This window comes from Nelumbo nucifera, chromosome 3 (genome assembly GCF_055504915.1).
Source record: "Nelumbo nucifera cultivar China Antique chromosome 3, China Antique-T2T, whole genome shotgun sequence".
In the NCBI taxonomy this organism is placed as follows: domain Eukaryota; kingdom Viridiplantae; phylum Streptophyta; class Magnoliopsida; order Proteales; family Nelumbonaceae; genus Nelumbo; species Nelumbo nucifera.
Window position 1 is genome coordinate 19920465 of NC_142651.1, and position 24737 is coordinate 19945201.

General features: G+C 41.1%; 1 protein-coding gene across 4 annotated transcripts in view; it reads left to right on the plus strand.

Annotated features, from left to right (window-relative positions):
• Nucleotides 1–24737, plus strand: part of LOC104600545 (phenylalanine--tRNA ligase beta subunit, cytoplasmic-like) — a 96896-nt gene that overhangs the window by 4303 nt on the left and 67856 nt on the right. For all 4 annotated transcript variants that reach the window (XM_088902044.1, XM_010263557.3, XM_010263547.3 and 1 more), the window contains exons 3-5: nucleotides 17700–17797; nucleotides 18032–18161; nucleotides 18253–18368. In XM_088902044.1, coding sequence (XP_088758170.1) covers nucleotides 17700–17797; nucleotides 18032–18161; nucleotides 18253–18368 — 344 coding nt within the window. The remainder of the gene's footprint in view (nucleotides 1–17699; nucleotides 17798–18031; nucleotides 18162–18252; nucleotides 18369–24737) is intronic.

A 24737-nucleotide genomic window follows, 5' to 3' on the forward strand; every position in this document is an offset into this window, starting at 1 on the left:
ATCATTGCAACTCTTATAGAATCCACCATGGCTCGTGTGGTGAGTTGCAACACATCTTATGAATCATGGCAGAAACTTACATGCACTAATTCTTCATCCTCCAGAGTACAGGTTCAACAACTTCGTTTCCAACCAGCCAATCTCAAAAGAGGAACCTCTAGTTGTACTGAATATATTCAAGCTATTTATACAACTGCAGATAATCTGACTGCAATTGACAAGCCACTTAGTGATGAAAATCTTATTCTCTCCACTCTAGGAGGGATTGGCTTAGAGTATGATGACTTTGCAACTTCAGTTTCAACCCGTACTGACATACTTACATTTGATGATTTTTGTGGTATGCTCATAAGTCAGGAGATTCGACAAAATGACATGCGAACTCCAACTGATCTTCTTACTGTATCTATGAATGCTGCAACTAAAACTCAACAAGGGAGTGGAACTAATAACTCTAGGCGGAGTTCAGAACGCAAGAGGCGTAAGCCTCCCGAACACAAGGAGGCTTACGCATCATTAAGAGGAGGGGGGTTAGGAGGAAGGGGAGGAGGATGAAGAGGAAGGGGGGATCTCATTTTTTCATTATTTTTAATAAAAATCTTTTATATTAAGAAGACTAAAGATGCATAACATTAGTTGAAAGGGGGGGGGGGTTGGTCTTGTCAAAGGGTTAGGGGGCAAACCACTTTTTTTCTCCTTATTTTTTATTCCCTTCCCTTCCCTTCCCTTTTCTTTTATTTTCCTTTCTTTCCTTTCTTTTTATTTTTATTTTTTGTCTTTTTGTATAAGATGTGCATGAGGCGTACACCTTTAGCATGCCTCAATGCTCATGAACAAAGCGTATGAGGCGCCTCAAAGGTGTTAGCGCCTCTGGCATATGCCTCAGGGCGTTTTGGGAGCGCCTCACCTGGAGGTGAGCCTCCAAGTGTATGCCTCCCATGCCTTTTAAAACACTGCTAAGAACAAAGGTAAACCACCACAAGGTAATTCTTACTATTAGCCAAATTATAATCATTTTGGATCTCCAAATATGAATAGGGGTCAAGGGCGTGGCACCACTAACAAGAATGGAAAGGGAAATTTTGATGGTTACTTCCCACGTCGTATATTCTGTCAACTTTGTAGGCAGCCCGGGCACGTTGTTTTGCATTGCCCTCAATGCTATAACCAAGCCTTCTTAGGTGATATGCAATCCAATTTGGCCACTGCTCCTCATTACAATTCCTTCAGTCATGTCTGGTATTCTGATTCCGGAGCCTCCAATCACCTTATTGCAGACATGAATAATCTTTCTATTCATTCAGAATATCAAGGCCCCGAACAAATTTCTGTCGGTAATGGTGCAGGTTTGAAGATATCTCATATTGGTTCCTCTGAATTTTATTATTCTCATCATCATTTTCTTATGAAGGACATTCTCTTGGTTCCTGAAATCAAGAAAAATCTTTTATCTGTCCATCAATTTACTCACGACAATAATGTGTGTTTTGAATTTCATCAAACTTATTTTGTGATTGAGGATTGGGAGATGGGGAAGGAACTAGCTCGTGGCCCGAGTAAGAATGGTCTTTATCAGCTTTCAGTAGACAAAATCACACAATCATCATCAAATAAATCTGCTATGACAGGAGAATGTGTTAATCTTCAACATTGGCACTGTCGACTTGGTCATGCATCAACTAATACAGTCAAATGTGTTCTTAATCATCATCATTTACCATATGTAGATAAGTGTGATCGTTCCCTTTGTGGATGACCATTCTAAATACTCATGGATTTATCCTCTTCGTCGTAAATCTGATGTGACTCCTGTCTTCATTACCTTTAAAAAACTGGTAGAAAACTATTTTAATTGTAAGATCAAAGCAGTCCAATTGGACTGGGGAGGGGAGTATCAGACTCTCTCCAACTATTTGGCTGATAATGGTATATTACACAGGGTTTCTTGCCCTCACACCCATGAACAGAATGGGGCTGTAGAGCGTAAACATCGTCATGTGGTTGAAACAGGTTTAGCACTCCTACAACAAGCCTCCATGTCTTCTATTTTCTGGAGTTATGCCTTCAAAGCAGTAGTTTATATTGTCAACTGGTTGCCTACACTGTTACTGCATTACATCTCACCATATGAGAAGTTGTTCTCTGCGATTCCAGATTACAAATTTCTCAAGACCTTTGGTTGCACTGTGTATCCATGGTTGAGACCATATAGCAAGAATAAATTGGATGCCCGCTCCCTTGCATGTCTTTTTTTAGGATACAACCCTTCACATAAGGGTTATTTGTGTTATCATCTATCCTCAAAACGCATGTATATCTCTCGACATGCAATTTTTGATGAATACTCTTTTCCTTGTGCAAGAGCATCACATCCTAGTGTTTTTTTTACACCAATAGATTCGGGTACTTTTATCTTTCCTATATCCAATCCAGCTACTACTCTTCACTTCTTCAGTATTCTTCATCTATTCTTCATCAACATAGAGATACATCTCCATGTTCCTCATTTCATGATGATCAGCCCTTGACAAGCACATCTCTCTCTTCTGTTGATTTAGTGCCATCTATAGCACCACCAGCACCACCACCTCGACATCACATGGCCTGTTCCCGTGATGGGACTTGGCGTCCTAAAGTTATATTCTTGGGTGCTTGCACTACTTAAGAAGCTGAACCCACTTGTTTTACACAAGCTGCCAAGGATCCTAAGTGGCGTCAAGCCATGATTGATGAATTTAATTCCTTTATAAAAAATGGAACTTGGGTCTTAGTTCCACCACGCCCCGGGCAGAATGTGGTTGGTTGCCATTGGGTCTTCAAAATTAAACGTCACTCCCTGATGGGAGTGTTGAATGCTATAATGCACACTTGGTGATTAAGGGCTTTCACCAACACGCCGGAGTTGATTTCAAAGAAACTTTTAGCCCCGTTGTGAAACCTACAACCATTCGACTAATTCTCTCACTTGCCATTTCTTCTATTTGGACAATTCGACAGTTAGACGTTTCTATTGCTTTCTTACATGGATATTTAGAGGAAGAGGTTTTTATGACACAACCCCCGGGATTTGTTGATTCTCATAACCCATCTCATGTGTGCCTCCTCAAACGCTCATTATATGGTTTGAAACAAGCCCCCCGAGCTTGGTTTCAATGCCTTAGTGGCTTCTTGCTTGGACATGGATTTGTTGGCTCCAGAACTGATTCTTCCTTATTCATTTACAGAAATGACAATCTCATCATTTATTTTCTGGTATATGTTGATGATTTACTGGTTGTTGGCAATACCAATGATGCAGTCCAACATCTCATTAACTTATTAGCATCCACCTTTCCTTATTAGCATCAACGTAAATACATCTTGGATATTCTTACATGATCTAAGATGCTAGAATCCAAAGGAGTATCTACACCCATGTCTCCATCAACTACACTCTCTGCTACATCTGGTTCTGCTCTTCCAGATCTATCTACTTTTAGGAGCATTTGTTGGTATGTTGCAATACTTAACGATTACCCGTCCCGATATTGCCTTTGTGGTTAATTAGGTCTCACAATTCATGCACAGATCCACTACAAAACATTGGACTGCTGTAAAAAGGTTGCTTCGCTATCTTAAGGCCACCTCGACATTTGGGCTCCAGTTTCAACCTTCCTCTACTCTCCAACTCTCTGCTTATTTGGATGCGGATTGGGCTAGCAACCCTAATGACCGCAAATCCACCAGTGGTTATGCTATTTTTCTCGGGCCCAATCTTACTTCCTGGGCTTCTCGTAAGCAATGCATCGTTGCCAAATCTTCTACTGAAGCGGAATACTGCTTTCTTGCCATCGCAGCAGCTGAGTTAACATGGATTTAATCTTTGCTTGGTGAATTGGGTATATTTCTCCCTGCACCTCCCATTTTGTGGTGTGATAATGTGGGGGCCACCTACCTGATTGCTAATCCTATCTTCTACTCCAGAACCAAACATTTAAATGCTGATTTTCATTTTGTTCGTGACAAGGTGGCCAGTCATAATTTGGATGTCAGGTATCTTTACAGTTAGTGGTTATTGTAACTAATTTGTCATCATGTATAATCGTTCTTTGTTCAAGTTAATGAATAACTTTTTGAGTTGAACTGCAATCAATTCTGAGTCATGGAACATTAGGGTCTGACGCAAGACAGATCCTTCATCCATTTAGGAGAGTCCATGCACCGCTGCCTTGGTCTTGATCCACAATGAAATTTGGAAATCTTTCTTGCAAGGAGCAGACTTGTGTTTTGTACAGAAACTTCATCTACCCAGGGGAGTCCATGCAATACTGTCTCAAACTTGATCCACAATGAAATTTGGGAATCTTTCTTGCAAGTATTAGGTTTCCCAGGTAGTCCTCAACTGGTGGATTAGTCCTATGGGCAAGAACCTTTGGCTATCACTTGATTATGTAATTATGTTGCTTAATAATTTGTTGTTCTAGTATGGTATAAGGCTGGATCATTACATTCATATCAGCAGTAATTTCTGTTGGTCAGTTTTGAGCTATAACATTGTATCCTGACTTTATACTTTGAGGAGAGAGCTTCAAGAGGCAGTCATATTGATTGACACTCCATGGTACAGCTGCAGCCATAGAAGCACCCAATCCCCAACTAAGAATTCCCATTCAGATTGATGCTTGTCTGCTTATTGTAACATATTTGCTTGAGCAACATGTAAATCATCTTTTCAGAAGCTGCAAGACACAATCTGTACCTTGTAAATCCCAATTCCCAATTGAGACAATGCAATTTCTGATTCACGAATGTAATATGTAGTTAGATGTGGGGTTAGTTTTGTTGCTGAGATGTAAGTAGTATTATACCACTACTCATCCGTTGGCAACCAATCCATTCCTTTGGCCTTGCAACTGTAAACCACTGTTAATAATTCTTGCAACAAAACTTTATAATTTTTTTGTCCACCCTTATGATAGGGGCAAGAAAAATTGATTGTAAACTGTGTATTTTGTAACATGAATAGTTCCTTAAAAAAATTCCAGTTAATACAGTGTCCTTATCACAAACAGCTGGCTGCGATGTCAATTGTTTTTCCAAGGCACCAAGCCGAGGCTAAGTGTGTGTGTGTGTGGGGGGGAGGGTGCCTAGGTGCCACCTAGGTGATCAGGTGATGGATTTTTTTTTGAAATAAAAAGCTATGAATCCTAGGGTAATTCCCTAGGTTCCATAGCAAGCAGCAACCACCTTTCACTAGTAGTTGTCTATATTCTTCATAAAAATGTACACACTTCATTTAAAACATTTTGAGTTCCTCCTTGCTTGTCAATTCAGGTTTTGAAATCCTTGTGGGTTCAAGACAGCATACATATTGATTGAACCCTAACAAATAAAAAATAATAAAAAGAAACTAATATTTCAACTCACAAGCTGAATAATTTAGTTTAATAATGTCTATTCTGTTATATAATCTCAAAAGTTAAAAAAATATAAAAGTGTTGCTGCTTGATTTTGCGACGAGGATAGATTTGGAACACCACTTGGACTTGGATGACCTGTAATCACAGTATTCTGTCAGAGACTCCATAGTTTGGTCTCCATGAGGAACCCTCTGCGGTCAAGTCAGCGAGGACCTGGAGATATAAACGAATTGAGGAGCTTGGTAAGTGGGTGAGGTGTGTGAGGGTAGTGAGAATTGAGAATGAGAAGTGAGGGGGGCTGGTTTTGGGGCATAACAGAGGTCTATGGGCTAAACTCAGAAGGGAAAGAAGGAAACAACACTCTTTGAAGACGAATAAAAAAACTTTGAAACTCTATTTGTTCTGGTCGGGAAGCCGGTAGCGGTTTGGGTTTGGGTGCCACCAGTTTTTGTTCAAATCTGCACTTTAGAGTTGAGGGAGAATCTATGGAATGTTCTTGATTTCAGTTTGTTGAAGATTAATCAGTTTTATGATGTTTTTTATGAGTAGATGTTTTATGTTAGTTGTTAGATAGGAGGTGGGGACCACAATAGTTATGTGAGTCCAAATTTTATTATGTTTTTGTGTCTTATATATGCTGTTTTATGCCTTGTCGCCCTATAAGGGCATAGTTGTTGTTGTAAGGCTTACTTAATAGCTGCTGTTACAGTTACAGTTACAGTTACTTGTTTTTTCTTTTTTCTTTTTTCTTATTATTTTGATTCTAGGATATGCCGCCAGGGCCATACTTGTATTTTCAGATTCTTTTATGAAGTTAATATAAATAGAAAACTTGCAGCTGCCAGTAGGGGCTTTTCTCTCTCAACCATACCTCTCTCTTCCTCTCTCTCTCTCTCTCTCTCTCTCTCTCTCTCCCAATCCCCACGAATCACCACATGGTATCAGAGCAGGTTCTCTGGGTTGAAAAAGACCTACGATCCCTCCTGCCTAGTTCTTAAAAGTGTTTGGACGTGGCTGTTTTTGCAGAAACCCTAGCAGGTGCCTGGCGACTGTTTCTGCAGAAACCCTAGCAGTTTCTGGCGGCTGTTTCTGCAGAAACCCTAGCAGTGTTTGGCGGCAGATTTTTGGGAAACCCTAGCAGTTTCTGGCGGCAACTTTTGTGATCTCTTTTTCCTGGCCGTAATAGTAAGAAAACCCTAGTTGGAGAAGGGTGATGCTGGTGCAGACTCCTCTGTTCGATGTTGTGAAGTCAAGTTCAGATTAGCACCTTCGTACAAGTGCTGAACATGTGTGTTTTTTGTTTCAGTTTGTCTTAGCCTTCTTTGGCTAATGGTGCGTAGGGCTCATGCCTTGATTATATAGTTATTTGTTTGGATGTTGGATGGTTAGAGTGTGTGAACTACAGCCAGACTGATTGATGTCTGTATTGGTGGTGCTGAACCGATTACCGGACTGATTTATTGTTCTGTTTGGACGTTGTATTGACTGAACCCCTTGTTCTTAGCAGTATTCTTTGTGTTCTCAGCAAATTTAGTGTTCTTTTTCTCACATTCTAGGAGTAAACCCTGAGTTGTTCACATTCTGATTGTGGCGGCTGTGTTGTTGGGTGATATTTGGACTGGTTTTCTGTAATATTCAATGGCAAGTCATGAGTTAACTTCATTGGGGGGTACACCAACCTGCAACACAGCGGGTATGGGAGGTGAAAACGTGGTTTTTCCCATGCCAATTACCCCTTTAAACGGTCTGAACTACCTGGAGTGGGCTAAGAGTGTAAAACTTTATGTAACGGCAAAGGGTAAAGTTGGTTACATCAATGGAAGGGTGAAAGAACCCAAGGGTGAGATGGTTGAACACGATAGGTGGGACCAAGAAAACAGTATGGTGATGTATTGGCTCCTCGCAGCCATGGAACTTGATGTGAAAAAGAATTTTATGTGGGTAGACACCGTCAGTGAGATCTGGGAATAGGCCAGAACTACCTATTCCGAGCAAAGTCATTACGCCAAGGTTTATCAGTTGCAAGCTGAATCCTCAACATGTAAACAGGGAAACCGTAGCTTGTTCTCACACTATTCAACCCTTACCTCCATATGGAAGGAGTTGGACCATTATCAGGCCATAGAGTGGAAGCACGATGGTGATGCTAAGGCCTACAGGAAGCTGATCTCTCAGCAACGGGTGTTTGCTTTTTTGTTGGGACTGAACCCTGCATATGAACCGTTGAGGGTGTAGATCCTAGGAAGCAAAGAGTTGCCTACGGTTCACGAGGTATACTCCCTTGTCCAATCTGAAGAAAGCAGGCAGAATGTGATGGTTACAGCTGAGGGGGAGCAACAAATTGCCTTGGCTGCAATGAATAATAGCTCAACAGGAAAGAAAAGTGACCCTAAGAAGGCGGATGATAAAGATAAGCTATTCTGTACCCACTGTAGGCATTCTCGACATACACGTAACACTTGTTGGGACATCCACGGGAAACCCAAGTGGGCAGCAAAGAATCAAGAACAGGGTAAAGGTCATTTGAAGAAAATGAGCACAACACATGTGGCAACCCAAGACATTCAAGTTGTCGGTAGTACCCGGGACCACCCTAATAAGTCTGACCCCAAGGAGGATATAAAGAATTCATTCAGAGAGCACCTGTAATCTTATGGTAGGGCCTTGCAGCAAATGGACAGCTCAGTCACTGGTACTCCCTCCACTTCATTTGCATCCACTTCAGGTAATATGGCTTCTGCATTCCATGTTACTCTCACAGATTCCCCTTGGATCATTTACTCAGGGGCCTCCAACCACATGACCGGTAAGCCTAACTTATTCCAGTCTTATAGCCTTTTGTCAGGAAGGGATAGAGCGAGATTTGCAGATGGTTCTTTTTCTTCCATTGCAGGCCAATGATCCATATCCCTTCCCCATGGCCTTAACCTGATTTGTGTATTGCATGTCCCTCAGCTTCCCATAAATTTGCTTTCAATTAGTAGCATTACAAGCTCATTGAATTGTAGTGTGACTTTTTTTGCTGACTCATGTGGTAGAGGAAGCCTAGTGGATGGTCTCTACATTCTCGACAACAAAGCTGGTCTCTCGGTGTCATCCTCAGAGTCGCATAGTCAGTCAAATAAGAGTCAAATTTTCTTATGGCATAGTCGTTTAGGTCATGTTTCTTTCGACATAATAAAATGTTTGTTTCCAGTTTTATTTAAGTCATGTTCAGTGTCAGAGTTCATGTGTCAAACGTGTCAGTTGAGCAAACAATGTAGAACAACTTTTCACTCAAGCAATAAAAGATCAAATGTTCATTTTCATGTTATGTATTCTGATGTATGGGGGCCTACCAATGTACTCTCCGAGGGCGGATATAAGTACTTTATTACATTGATCGATGATTACTCTCGCTATACATGGGTAATTCCTATGCGTAGCAGAGACGAGGTTCCGAAGATAGTGAAAGACTTCCAGAGGATGGTGTTTACGCAGTTCCATGTTGAAATACAGATCTTCCAATCTAATAATGCGAAAGAATACTTCCATGGGGAGCTCAATGAGTTCTTCGCCTCCCACGGATCTATTCTTAGAAGCTCATGCGCCAGAACACCACAACAAAATGGTGTTGCAGAAAGGAAAAACAGACACCTTCTTGAAGTAGCTCGCGGGATGATGTTACACATGAATGTTCCAAAAAGGTTTTGGGTGGATGCTATACTTGCAGTTGCGTATGTCATCAACCGCATGCCCTCCAGAGTACTGAATTACATGGCCCCTCATCAGTTGTTGTACCCTCAGTCTTTTTTATTTTCCATCCCCATGAGAGTCTTTGGTTGTCGGGCCTTTGTCCATGATTTGTCTCCATCCTGAGGTAAGTTAGACCCTCGGTCCATTCCTTGTGTCTTTCTGGGGTACCCCTCCTCTCAAAAAGGGTATCAGTGCTTTGACCCAGTTAGTCGTAAATTCTTTGTGTTTATGGACGTGTCCTTTGAGTCTGAGCCATTATTCCCTCCTCCTCAGGGGGAGAGTCGTAGTGTGGAAGAGGAGAAGCAGGTTTAGGTATCTCTTCCTTCTATTTCGGACCTTACTCCCTTCCGTGTCTTCCAACGTACACGTCGGAGAGATCAGCGGGGTGATAGAAATGTGGAGCAGCCAAACATTGAGCAACCGACACCATCAGACTCCCAGGAGGTAAGTCCATCCCCTAACCCTACTCCTACTATGGATGACCTTGACATCCCTATTGCCCAACGAAAGGGAGTCGGGTCCTGCACTACCAAACCCCCCATTACCCACTTTGTCTCCTATGACCACATTTCTCCCTCGTACCGAGCCTTCCTATCAGCAGTTGATTGCATCCCTGTTCCCAAAAATGTTGCAGAAGCCTTAAAATGCCCTGAATGGGTAGATGCCATGAAGGGGGAAATTAATGCCCTCCACAAAAATCAGACTTGGGAATTGGTGGATCTTCCAAAGGGGAAAGACCCCGTGGGGTGCAGATGGGTGTTCACAGTTAAGCACAAGGCAGATGGAACAGTTGAAAGGTACAAAGCAAGACTAGTAGCTAAAGGGTACACACAAGTACATGGGGTTGACTATGATGAGACTTTTGCCCCGGTGGCTAAGATGAACTCGATTAGGGTTCTCCTGTCCTTAGCTGCTAATTTTGACTGGGAATTGCATCAACTGGACATAAAGAATGCTTTCCTAAATGGTGACTTAGAAGAAGAGGTATACATGGTTCAACCTCCTGGATTCTGTGCCAAGGGGAGTGAAAATAAGGTATGCAAGCTACAAAAGTCTCTCTATGGCTTAAAATAGTCTCCCAGAGCCTAGTTCAGTAAGTTTCACATGGCAGTTTAAGAGATGGAATTCAAACAATGTCAGTCTGATCATACACTCTTTGTGAAGAGATGTCAGGAGCAGGTTGCTGTATTGATAGTGTATGTGGATGATATCATCATTACAGGAAGTTGGAGTTCAGAGATACAAAAATTGAAACAATCCCTTGCATCTAAATTTGAAGTGAAAGATCTAGGTCCCCTGAAGTATTTCCTTGGGATTGAAGTTGCCCTCTCAGAAAAGGGTATCTTTATCTCTCAAAGGAAATACACCCTTGATCTATTACAGGACACAAGCAAATTAGGTGCAAGGCCGACAGATACTCCCATGGATGTTGACCACAAGTTAGGTGACTGTGATGGTGAACCTCTAAAAGATGTGAAACAGTTCCAAAGGTTAGTGGGAAAGCTGATTTATTTGTCCCTTACCCGTCTAGACATTGCCTATTCCGTTGGGGTCCTAAGCCAATTCATGCACTCTCTTAAGAAACCACACATGGAGGCAGCAAAGAGAGTTCTTAGATACTTGAAAAAATATCCCGGAACAGGTCTACTATTCAGTAAACCCAATCACCTAAAGGTGGAAGTCTTTATAGATGCTGATTGGGCAGGTGCTGTGGATGACAGAAAGTCTATAAGTGGGTATTGCACATTTGTGGGAGGAAATCTACTGACCTGGAAAAGCAAGAAACAAAGTGTGGTAGCAAGGTCAAGCGCTGAAGATGAATATAGAGCTATGGCACATGGGGTGGCTGAAGTCCTTTGGCTAAAGAATCTTCTAGGGGAGTTTGGAGTTGTTGTTCATAGTCCTATGTCTCTTTACTGTGACAACAAGGCTGCAATAAACATCGCCAGCAACCCTGTCTTACATGAGAGGACCAAGCACATTGAGGTGGAGAAACACTTCATAAGGGAAAAATTGGAAAAAAGGGAAATTTGCATCCCTTATGTCAACTCCAAGGAACAACTTGCTGATGTCCTCACAAAGGGGCTTGCATACTCGCGGCACAATGAGTTATGTGACAAGCTGGGCATGATAGACATATTCAGCCCAACTTGAGGGGGAGTGTTGTAAGGCTTACTTAATAGCTGCTGTTACAGTTACAGTTACAGTTACAGTTACAGTTACAATTACTTGTTTTTTCTTCTTTCTTTTTTCTTATTATTTTGATTCTAGGATATGCCGCCAGGGGCATACTTGTAATTTCAGATTCTTTTATGAAGTTAATATAAATAGAAAACTGGCGGCTGCCAGTAGGGGCTTTTCTCTCTCAACCATACCTCTCTCTTCGTCTCTCTCTCTCTCTCTCTCCCAATCCCCACGAATCACCACAGTTGTCTTTGTACTGCTCTGTTATTTTTAGTATAAATAATAAGTGAAGGGGGCAGCTAGATTATTGCTCTCCTTTCTTTTCAACTTCTCTTCTTCTCCTTCTCTCTTCCTTCTTTCTTCAAGAAACTCCTTTTATTTCATATTTTTTAATTCAACAAGCTTTCTACTTGGTATTAGAGTGGCGGCTAGGGTTTCTAGAAGCATTCTCATGTAGCCTTAGATCAGCCGACTGCATGAAGTAATAAAGGGCTGATCGATCTGCTGTAGATTGCCCAATTCTTGGATTTTTTGGTGGGATCTAGTCATCAGGAAGGTGATCTACTGTTCGACATCAAAATCAGGAAGAACTGGAGTACGGGGAAGTCAGGAAAGTTGGACTCTTTGTTTTTGATCTGATCTTGGGCGGCCAGGTATTGTTAGCTTTCTTTTGATTTTCTGAAGAGTGCAGTCTGTTTTCTGGATTTTTCTGAGCCTCCTGGAGTGATCGATTCACTCTTCTCTCTGTTGGGAGGCGTTGGGAGGAGAGAGATTTCTCTCCAACCAGGGCTTTCTTCTTCCGGAAGGGTTTGTTTCTGTGTGTGTGATATTAAATTGTTTTTGGAAGGTTTCCAATCTATTTTTTCTTATTGTTGAACTGTTTGAAGTAAGATGGAGAGTTGGAATACTAAGATGAAATCTACTGGTATTGTGGGACTGGGTGTTGGAGGTAATAGTGATATTTTTGGGTCTGGGATCATTACTACAGTAAAACTTGATGGTACAATTGTTTGGAGTGGACACAATCACCTAAGATGGCTATTGGTGCCTGTGGAAAATTACGGTATCTCACTGGGGAGGAGAAGAAACTTGATACAGACTCTTCCTGATGGGTGCAGGAGAATTACATGATAATGTCCTGGCTGTGTAATTCTATGTTACCTCATATTGCAAAAAATTTCCTATGTGCTAATACTGCTAAGGGGGCGGGCAGATTATTGCTCTCCTTTCTTTTCAACTTCTCTTCTTCTCTTCTTCTTCTCCTTCTCTCTTCCTTCTTTCTTCAAGAAACTCCTTTTATTTCATATTTTTTAATTCAGCAAGCTTTCTACTCAGTTGATGTAATTTGGTTTTGTTTTGTTCATAATCAGGTTTTGTTCTGATATGTGTAGTGAGGTGCCATCTTGTCACCTGTTGGATTTACTTTTCAAAAAAAAAAAAAGAAAAAAAGAATTGAGAATGAGTGAGTTTGAGAGAGTTGTACCTTCCAAGTATCCGCCTAATTATAGGAGTGAGAACCTAGTCTGTTTGTTCAACCCATGATGGACATGGCATGTGCACGTGATCAGTCATGGGCTCACATTGGGGGTGTTGGCGTTAGTGATCTGATCAGCTTGGTTACATGTAGCGACCAACAATCCTGATCTTGCCTGTGGCACATGGTTCATTAATGGTATGCCTTTATATGGGCGTCCACAGACCGGTTACTTTTTTGTTTGTGCGCGCCATGCGTTACTTCTTCAGTCGGTCAGTTGAACACATATGATGAGTTTGTATAAATGTGTCTTCTTGGTTTGGCCATGTATTTTCTCCTCGGTTTGAACACATGCCTTCTTCTGGGTGGAGAGTAGATTTCAACCTCACAACTTATGCTGCTCACTTCCGAGGGCAAGGTGCCTAATGTCAGGTATCAAAGTCAGCTTGGTTGAAGGAAATAGTTAGGTCGACTTAGCCGCCGAAAGTAGTACCGGGCATGTTGCGTCCAGGTTGTCCAGTGAAGTCACTGATTGCCCTTCATGGTGCCGTTAATTGTGAAAATTGCCCCTTTGAATGGGACACGTGGCAATCTCCGATTGGTGCTCAACTTTAGCCGTATCAAAAACTATATAATAGCACCATGTATAAAATACCTTGGCGATTAAGTGAGTTACCCTCTATGAGCACCTTGTCACCTAGGCATTGAATTGACAGCTATGGTAGTGTCCTATGCAATTTGAAATATGCTCAACAGAAACTTGAGCTACTGTGGCAGCTTATGAAAGTGTGATACTGGACATGAGTAAACATATTTTGTCAACGTGTTTACAACCACAGAATTTTCATTCTGTCCTTGAGAGAGTGGTAGTCCATCCACAGAGTCCATATAAATGCCCGGTCATACATGTGATGGATTTGGACTTGGATCAGCATTCTTTTGCCCTTATTTCATTGGTGGCTTGGAGTGTGACTCAACATACTGCTTGATCTCCTTTAGCATGCTTTTCCAACAGAAGGCCTGATACATACACTTACATGTACATAAGAACCTTGGATGACCTGGTGATGAAGGATGGAATTAATGAAGTATCATTGGCCTCTATGCATAGTTAGCTACTAATATGATTTGGCCTTTGTATTTAAGATCTTGTGTGTCCCATGTTTGGGTGGCAGTAGCAGCAGTTCACTCTCTTTGAATATCTTCAAGGGCACTATAGATAGGTACATGTATGGGTACAATACTTACCTATTCAGCCATTACATTCTTTGTCCCCATCTTGTAGATAATCTCATAGTCATAGCCTAGCAACAAGGGTTCTTGGAGATCCATTCATGTTATTCCATAGATTAAATTCCTCGCTTTAATATGTATCTGAAACTTATTATAAAAAAATCATCTCAAATTTTGGTTCCATAGTTCACTTGTCAAACCTTGGTTTTCAGTTCCTATTTGAAAATTTTGACCGAGAAGGCCTATGGTTATCTCATGATCTTGTACTATGGGTCTCATGTTGGAGAACATTTTCCGTTGCTTGTCAAGCATTGTTCATCTGCCTCCTTCACTTCAAACTGGTAAACACAACCAATATGACAAGTGAACTATTTCTCAACATTTTGTGTCTATGAAATTATTGGTGTTACCTATGTCAATTTAAATAATTTTAGGTTGATGTTTTATAAAACCTACAACTTGCAGTATTTGGAGGAGTCAATGTCCTGCCAAGATGTGGCAAAAATGATCACTTCATCATCAATTTTTTTTTTTTTTTTTTTTTTTATAACAGTTCAAAGTAATTTTATTGAAAAACTTAAAGAAGACATGTTTGGCTGATGTGAGCTAGCATTCTCATAACTCACAAGTATACAAGAGATCCAGAAACAACAGAGTATATTACAATTGTCTGCTATCCAAGGCAGATTCCCAACATATATTAGCCCCTTCCATGTCATTTTGTCATCATTATCAAGTGCTTCTCCATCTTGGTTACTATTAACAGCCACCATATCTTCAAAAAAATTAAATCTTCAACAATTTCCTTGTAGGCTTGTACTACGTAGAGTTATTAATATGCTCAATGAGAAATAATGTCTTTTATCAATGGTGGTGCTCCTTGTGCCTTTTTCATTACAATAACAAAAGGTCCGAATTCTGAATTTTTGTTTAGTTTGTACTTTGTACTCCATCAACCATTTAACAGGCCAAAGATATTGCTGCCATCATGGTATGAGGTTTATGCAATTCCACTTGACAATGAATTTCATGTCAAGGTCCTTTCACCAATGTCCTCACCAATTATCACTTTTTTCTAATCATGATCCCTATTGAAAAGTTGCTTAAAACAACACCGATACTCCTATATAGTTGATATTTGGCAATTTTTTGTGAATTCACCTTGAAAATTATCATACCATGAAGGACCCAGTTATGCTAATTCAGTAAATTCCTTGTAAGTTAATTTCTGAAATCCCAACCTTTTGATTTTTTTTATATGATGAAATAAAAAAATATTGGTCTGGTCATGATATCCAACCCGCTGGATTATCTGCTTTCCACTGAAGGAACTCTATTTACAAAAGGAAAATTAATCAGCTTGTAACCTATGAGTTCTTGAAAAAGTGATCTTGAAATTTATGCCTACAACAGCTTCTCTACTGCCGTGCTGAGATGGCCTAGTCAATGATCAGATTTATTGGGGAAATTCTTAAAAAACTTTGTGTGTTAGGCTACCAAGACTTGAATGGATTTTCTTAACTCTCCACTCTACTGAACTAGGTGAATAACTCTTTGATGGTTAACAAACACGTTGTTGCTTTGTGAGGCATGACCTTTACTGCAGAAAATAATTGATCTAATGGACAATCTGGCCTTTAGGTTGGGTTAGAGGTATGTAAGAAAAGGAGAATGCTATAGTATCAGTTTGTTCAAAAGCAAGTCTAACTTCTGTAAACAAAACCCATAACACTTCACCCGTGGGTCATTCTAACAGATTGTTATTGACATTTTAGGTAGAAAATTGAGGTTATTTCAAGGAAATTAGGCATTGTGAGAGTAGAGGTTATTTCAAGGTGGGTTGGGGTTTGGCAATGTGAGATTGAAAAATCAGGCACTGTTAAGCAATTGGCTTTGGCGTTTCCCTGTGGAAAGTGAGATTATGACATGGAGTGGTGGCTAGTATTCATGGGATGTAAGAAATGGCTGGGATGCGGAATGTCTGCAAAGAGCAACTCTGGCTACACCTTGGAAAGCAATTCATGGCATTCTTCCTTTCCTCAACCATTTAAGGTATGATCTAGCTTCTGGTAATAAAATAAGGTTCTGGGAAGATGTATGGGTGGCAAGTTCCTTTTGAAAGATGTCTTTCCCTCCCTTTTTGTCCTCTCCAATTTCAAAGGTAAACCTGTGGCTGACTTTGCTGATCTTCACCACTCCCCTTCTGGGTTGAATTGGAATTTGGGGTTCGCCAAAAATCTAAGAGAGTTTGAAATCCATTTGGTGTCTAACTTGTTGAGTATTTTGGAGTCAGTGACCCTTGTCAATGATGGGAAGGGTGCTTGGTGGTGGTTTCTTTCTTCTGCTGGGCAGTTTTCTTGTAAATCTCTATTTAACTCCTTCATTTCTACTTCTCTCCCCACTTTCCTTGTACAAGAAATCTGGTGTATTCCTATTCCTCCAAAGGGCAGTGCATTTTGCTGGGTAGTGTTCCATGGGTGCATAAATACTTGTGATCTATTGCAAAGGAAAAGACCAAATTGGGCTGTATCCCCCAACTAGTGCTTTCTGTGTAAGTTGAGTAGTGAAACTGCTTTCCACCTCTTAATCTCTTGTCCCTTTGCTGCATTTGGGATTTTTTTCCTCTTTTTGGTTTTAGGTGGAACTCTCCTGCCAGTTCGGATGGACTGTTTAGCTCATCTGCTTCGAGTAGCACAAAAAAAAAAGAGGTAGGATTTTATGGAGATGTACAAGGGCAGCGGTTTGTTGGACAGTGTGGGAAGAAAGAAATGCAAAAATCTTTGAGGAGATGGAGAGAAGCTTGGAGGTGCTAATTGATTGGATTACTCTTAAAAGTTTCTCATTGTGTAAGAACTTTGAAACTATTTTCAGACTTTGGAGTGGAGGATATTATCCAGAATTTGGGGTAGTTGCGCTCTTCATCTAGGAAACAAAAACTTCTAGAGGCCTGGTATTCCCCAATGATTAGTTGGAAGAAGCTGAACTTTGATGCTAGCAGTATGGGTAACCTGGGTCCTTCAGGTATTGGAGAGGTTATTAGGGTTGAGGGAATCAACATTAATGTCTTATTTTCAGCCCCAATTGAGCAAGGTAGTTCAATGAGAGCATAACTCTTGGCAGCAGTTTATGGGGTAGAGAAGGCTAAAGAACTGGGAATTGACGGATTGATTATCGAAGGGGACTCAAAGGTTGTTGTGGGATGGCTGGAGATAGGGCAGCTTGGGAGCTAAGGAATGATTTCTGTAGATTTTTGTGGTTGTCGAAAGACATGATCATCCAAGTTCGCTGGGTTAGAAGGTCTTCTAACAGCTTGGAAGACAGCTTAGCTAAGCAAGGCATTCAAAGACAGTTTATGTGTTGGGCTTAATTGTAATATGGGTTGGGGGGTTTGCCTAGTATTTGGCATGCTTTTTGTTCACAACTCCTTGTTGTATATTCTTCCTTTAATTTAATAATTCTATTCTTTGTGGTTGCTCATAAAAAAAATACAAGCGAACACTTTATAAACCCTATTCCCAGTATCTTTTCCTTTTCTAAAATTAGCAATTAGAATACTTTTTGAATTGATACAAAACTTACTAAATTGATTACAATACCCTATACTTTAGCTTATCAAAAAAGAAACTTGAATCATCAACCTAGCAGAACAAAACCTAATATGGTTCTTGTTTCAGACAACAGAAAAGGCCGTTATCAGAAAAGAAAAACATTTGGAAGAAGAAGCTGGAGAAGATGAGGAAGTTATATACAAAATCGAGGTTCCAGCAAACAGGTATTCTATGTTACTAATAAAAAAGGAATTCTTTGTTTCTGTCTGCCTATTTCTGTTTGGCAGAGATAGAGTTTGGAATAGCTCAATTTAGTTATACCAAGCCTTAATGGGGCTCTTTTGTCTTGCAAAATGAATTCTGTTCTGCCTCTTATCATATCAAGGGAAATAAGTTCTGTCAAATTGCAAATTCTCGAGTATTTTTTTTGTTACCTCATTTATTTCTTCCTTGAACAGATATGATTTGCTTTGTCTTGAAGGGCTTGCACAAGCCCTTCGCATTTTCATGGGGCTTGATGAAATTCCCAAGTACATAGTTTCCAACATTCCAAGTGAATCCTTGCTTAAAATGCATGTAAAACCAGAGGTATTGATTTATTAATTAAGTCATTTATGCAGTATTTTTACACTACATGCCATTTCATGGTTTTATGGTTTTAATATGTGTTTATTTGCAGACATCTTTGATACGTCCCTATGTCGTTTGTGCTGTTTTAAGAGGTGTAACTTTTGATGAAGCAAGATATAACAGTTTTATTGACCTTCAAGATAGGCTCCATCAGAACATATGCCGGTAAAACCTATTGTTTCAAACTTTCAGTACATTATGCAGAATCTCCTACTTGCTATCCACATTTTCTCATTGTTTTCTAGTCCTATGTTTTATAGAATTGTAAGCTTTAATACAAGTTGATCTAAGAGAAATAGCTCTTATTATTTATTGAATAGCTTAAATTATTTAGCCATTTATTGATAAAAAAATATTTAGCCATTTATATGGTTAATTGCCTCATTGCCTGCTTCTAACAATCCATAGAATTCCTATTCTTGGTAGTCTTATATGCATTGATATTATATGATTACAATCTGATATGAGATGCTTGCTTCTATGGTTATATATCCTCATGCATAACAAGGCTTATGGAAGGCAGCAAGAGCTGCTGTGGTATGGACTATATGGGAGGAAAGAAACCAAAGAATCTTCTTTGAAAAAAGCAAATCAAAGGAGGAAGTCATAAAAATCAAAACTGCACATTGGGTGATGACCATGGAACTATTCAAAAACCTCTCCACGAATGACATTCTAAGGAATTGGACTGAAGTGGCACACACAGATGTGCCTAAAGAAAGTGTGAGAGTGGAGTGGAAGCCACCTGCACTAAATAAACTAAAACTAAACTTTGATGGGAGTTCCTTTGGCAACCCGAGAAAGGCAGGTATAGGGGGTGTGCTTAGAAATCATCAAGGAGAAGTTGTGGCACTTTTCTTAGGACCAATAGGTATTGGTGACTCAATTCAGGCTGAATCTCTGGCTCTCCTACAAGGATTAAAGCTGGATGAGCAGATTGGAGCAACAGATTTAGAAATTGAAGGAGACTCACTACTGGTCATTTCTTGGGCTAAACAAATCACATCAGCACCTTGGAAGCTCAAATTTGTCTATAGGGAAATTGACATACTTGCAAGGAGGTTCAACTCTCAATTTGGTTGGGTAAAAAGGACTGCAAATGGTTTGGTGAATACCCTAGCAAATTGACATACTTGCAAGGAGGTTCAACTCTCAATTTGGTTGGGTAAAAAGGACTGCAAATGGTTTGGTGAATACCCTAGCAAAACAGAGGGCAAATAGATCTACCTTGTTCTGGGCAGAACTGTAACTGTTTATAGCTTGGGTCAATGCAATGCTGAAACCAAACTCATGTAATTCAATATATTTCTGAGTTTAATAAAAGTCTTATTTGATGATAAAAAAAGGTGTAGAATTTCCATCAAGCAAAGGTGGTGGGCCTTTCTAGTCATCCAGGTTTCAACTATTAAGTTGTGTCACAAGCAATCAAGAACTTATTGTGTTACAATCTTAAAATGTTAAAGTGCTTGGCTTGGCACATTCCACAATCTTAAGGCTTTTGGTGTATTGGTCAAGCACACAACATTTGGTATTGATACGCCGGCCTGTATCGAGGCTCATTTCTCTTTTTTTTGTTTAGTTTTTTTTTTTCTATATGTTTCAAAGGGGTCGATTTAAGGCCCGTTTACCCCCTGAACCATGGTCTGACCTGAAACACCCACTGTAGGGGCATATTGGGAAGCTCCTAGTAGAAGTTCAGGACTGTTATCAGTCTTGAACCCTAATGGATTTCAGGATCGAAAATAAGAAGAAAGGTAAGAGGAAAGAAGAGGAAGAGGGAGGAGAAGCAGTAGAACACAAGAGTTGAAAGGAGGAGCAGAAGCTTAATGTTCTGCCGCCGCCACTTTAATTAATATTTATAGGTTATGCTCATTACATGAAAGGACAGATCTGCCCTTAGTCTTTACATAACAAATAGAGCAAAAATAAGACTGAAATAAATAACAACTGAAACAACTAAATGACCAATAGCTAACCTTAGGTAGACTAGAACATCTTCTACTCTACGAACACAGTGGGACCGTAGCTGTGGGGCCCACATCAGTGTTCTCTACACTCCCCCTTAAGTTGGGAATAAATGTTTATCATTCCCAACTTGGATAGATCTGCCTCTAGCTTCTTCCGTGGTACAGCTTTGGTGAGGATATCTACCAGCTGCATGTTGGAGGTGATGTATGGGAGACACACTTCTTGTGATGAGACCCTCTCTCGTACAAAGTGTCGATCAATTTCAATATGTTTAGTCCTGTCATGCTGCACTGGGTTGTGTGCTATATTAATAGCCGCTTGATTATCACATTACAACATCAGGGGCTTCTCATACTCAATACCCAACTCCTCGAGTAGTGATCTCAGCCAAAGAATTTCAGCCACTCCATTAGCCCTTGACCTGTACTTAGCTTCAACACTGGATCGGGAGACAACACTCTGTTTCTTACTCCTCCAAGAGACCAAGTTATCTCCCACAAGAGCACAATATCCAGAGGAAGACCTTCTGTCATCAACACTCCCAGCCCAATCGGCATCCGTATAGACTTCCACCTTCATGTGGTCATTGTTCTTGAACAGTATACCTCTACCCGGGCATCTCTTCAAGTATGTTAGTTTTCTTTCTGCTGCTAGAAGGTGCGTGGTTCTAGGAGAATGCATGTACTGATTGACAACACTAACGGCATAACTGATATCTGGCCGGGTGAGGCATAGATATAGGAGCTTTCCCACTAACCGCTGGAACATAACTTTGTCTTCAAGCAGCTTCCCATTCTCTGCACTAATCCTGTGGTTCTGTTCAATGGGTGTATCTGCAGGTTTGACACCCAGCTTTCCAATTTCAGCCAAGAGATCTAAAACATATTTCCTCTGAGAGACAAAGATCCCCTATTTAGATCTAGCAACCTCAATACCCAAAAAATACCGTAGTGTACCCAGATCTTTCACCTCAAACTCTTGATGAAGGAGCTGTTTGAGGGACTCAATCTCATGGTTGTCATTTTCTGTCACCACAATATCATTAACATATACTGCAAGTAGTGTCAGTGACGACTCCACCCTCTTGATGAACAGTGTATGATCTGACTGGGCCTGTACATAACCGAACTTCCCAAGGGCTAGTCTGAATCTATCGAACCAAGCTCTAGGTGACTGCTTCAAACCATACAATGCCTTATTGAGCCGGCAAACCTTCTTACCTGCCTCTGTATCATAGAATCCAGGAGGCAAACTGCATGTAAACCTCTTCCTGCAAGTCCCCATTCAGGAAGGCATTCTTAACATCCAATTGGTACAAAGGCCAAGTGTAGCTTGCTGCAAGAGATAATAGAACCCGAATGGTGGTCATCTTGGCTACTGGGGCAAATGTCTCCAAGTAATCTATACCATAAGTCTGAGTGAACCCTTTTGCAACTAGCCGAGCTTTGTACCTCTCAATGGAACCATCCGCATTGTGCTTCACAGTAAATACCCACTTTCATCCAACTGGTTTCTTTCCTTTGGGCAAGTCAACTAGCTCCCAGGTATTATTTTTCAATAGGGTATCCATTTCAACTTGCATTGCACCTCTCCACTCCGGGACTGATAGGGCTTCTTGCACTGTTCTCGGAATAGGGACATCAGCAACGAAGGTGAGATAGGACCTGTAGGAGGGAGATAGGCGATCATAGGACAAAAACTGGGAGATGCAGTGGGCTGTAGATGTGGTGCAATGTCGTTTTCCTTTACGGAGGGCAATGGGAAGGTCAAGGTCATCTGCAGAGGGTGAGGTAGCAACAATGGAAGGTGTCTCTATGGGCCTTGAGACTGTGATATCTGGACTTGGAGCCACAGAAGAGGTTGGAGCTAGCCGGGACTGCTGATGACCGGGATCAACCTGCCTGCATCGCCTGTGATAGACTCTCAACTCCCGATCCCTCTGACCACCCTCGCTACTGCAGCCCTCATCACCAACTGGAATAGGTAAGGGAACAACCCCAAAAGTATTAACCCTGTCCTCACTGCACTCCCCCTGAAGAAAAGGACCCAAATCTCCACGCCCACTACTCTCCCCCTGAGGAGAGACCCGAGAATAGTAGGGTGTCTCCTCAAAGAAAGTGACATCCATGGATACAAACTTCTTCCCTGAGACAGGATCATAACAACAATAACCCTTTTGAGTTTGTGCATAACCAAGAAAGATGCATTTGGAGGCCTTGGGTTCAAACTTGGAGTGATGGGGACCGAGAAGCTGAACAAAACAGGTACAACCAAATGTCTTGAGGGGAATAGTGAACAACTCCTCATTGGGGTATAGAAGGGAAAAAGGAGGTTTCATATCAAGAACCCGGGAAGGAATCCGATTAATAAGATATACCGCCGTAAGGATAGCATCACCCCAGAAGTGAATAGGGACATTGGAAGTAAACATAATACTTCTAGCCACCTCCAAGATGTGCCTATTCTTCCTTTCTGCAACCCCATTCTGCTGAGGTGTATGAGGGCAAGTGCTCTGGTGGATAACCCCATGATTAAGGAGGTACGATGCCAATGGCTTAGCAAAGTATTCCTTTGCATTATCAGATCTAAGCACTTTGGTCCTGGCATCAAACTGGGTTAGGATCATTTGGTGGAAGTTTTGGGTCAAGGCAGACACCTCATCTCGTGAACGCATAAGATAAACCCAAGAAAACCGGGTGTGGTCATCAACAAATAACAAAAAATACCTGTACCCACCCATAAAAGGAATGTGATATGGCCCCCAAACATCAGTATGCACAATATCAAAAGAACTATTACTCCTTTTATTACTCAATGAACAAGAGTTTCTACAGTGTTTAGCAAACTCACAACTTTCACACTTCAACTGAGACGACTCAACAGATTCAAACAAAGTAGGAAACAGACTCTTCAAGGACCGAAAAGATAAATGACCTAATCGGTTATGCCAAAGCATAACCGGACTCACAACCTGAGAAACAAGTAACTTCTTATCCACTGACTCTTACCAATGAGAACTCTCCCCAAGCAGATAGATCCCATTCGTCTCACGGCCAGTCCCAATCACCTTCTTCGTCTCCAGGTCCTGAAAAACACATCGGTCAGGAAAGAAAGTTACCGAGCAGTTCAAATGTTTGGTAATACTACTAACGGAAAGGAGGTTAGTATCCAGTTTAGGAACATGCAAGACAGAGGACAAGGATATAGTATCCGACCGTTTGATGTCACCCTTGCCGGAAATAGGGACAAGAGAGCCATCAGCTATAGATACTTTATCCCTACCAGAAGATAAGTAATAAGTAGTAAACAAAGAGGGCAAGCTAGTCATATGGTCGGATGCACCTGAATCTATTACCCAACAAGGTTCAGTAGTACCTGGAGCGGAGGCATGATAGGCTGAGGCTTGAGTACCTGAGTGTGCAAAGGCTGATGTGGCCGGGGCTGACGATGACTGCGGTAACTGAGCTGAACTGCCAACTTCCTTCTCCAATTGTATTAGAGCAGCCCGAACTGCAGCTAAGGTCTCTAATGGTGTGCCTCTTGTGCCAGATGAGGATGCTGAATCAGTAGTCATAGCCACATGAGCATTACCCTTTTTATTTCTCAACTTTGCCGGGACCAAATGTGGATGCAGCTTCCAACATGTTTCTTTTGTGTAATTAGGTTTCTTGCAATGCTCACACACCACATCCCTTTTATCTTCCTTCTTTCTGTCTCTCTCTGAATCACCATCTGTTTTGGGTTTGACAGCTACCAAGGCAGGTGTAAGCGGCTGAGGTTGCATCATGACTTTCCTCTTGGTCTCTTCACTGTGCACTAAGGAGTATGCCAGGAACTCAAACACTCAGTTTGTCTCAATGTGCTTTCTATATATCTGAGCATCTTTGGGACTCTCCCACTCAAGAGTCTCTAAGTGATCAATCTCATGCCACAGGGACTTCAAGGTAGAGAGGTAGACCGACACCGGTTTCTCTCATTGTTTAAGGGAATTCACCTCACATTTCAATTCATATGCTCTGGCAACATTAAGGGGTTGGGAGTAAGTCTCTTTCATCATATTCCATATCTCCTTGGCTGTCTTTGCCCATAAGTAATTTCGGCTGATATGGGGCTGCATAGAATTACAGAGCCATGTCATAACCAAGTAGTTTTCTTGGACCCACTCGGTATACATAGGGTCTCCCTTGGAAGGTTCTGCCACATCTCCCAAGAGATACCCTACTTTGCCCCTTCCCCCAATAGCCATCATGGCTGATTGGGCCCATTCCAAATAGTTTGATCCATCAAACTTTACGGTTGTAATCTGAAAACCTGTGTCAGAACCACCACCATAACTGCTGTTCCTAAAACTGCCTTCTGCCGAATTCTTAAACTCCATTTCGGTCAAGAACCAGAAGTCTCAAAATTGGGGTTACTACAGTCAAAACCAGCACAAGGACTACCAGCCACAATCACAAAATCAGTATAGAACCAATCTGTACTCACAGTAGATGTGCATGAAACATGTATAAAACTGATCTGAAATCAATAGCCACACACAATAGCAACAGTCCGAACTGTTTTCAC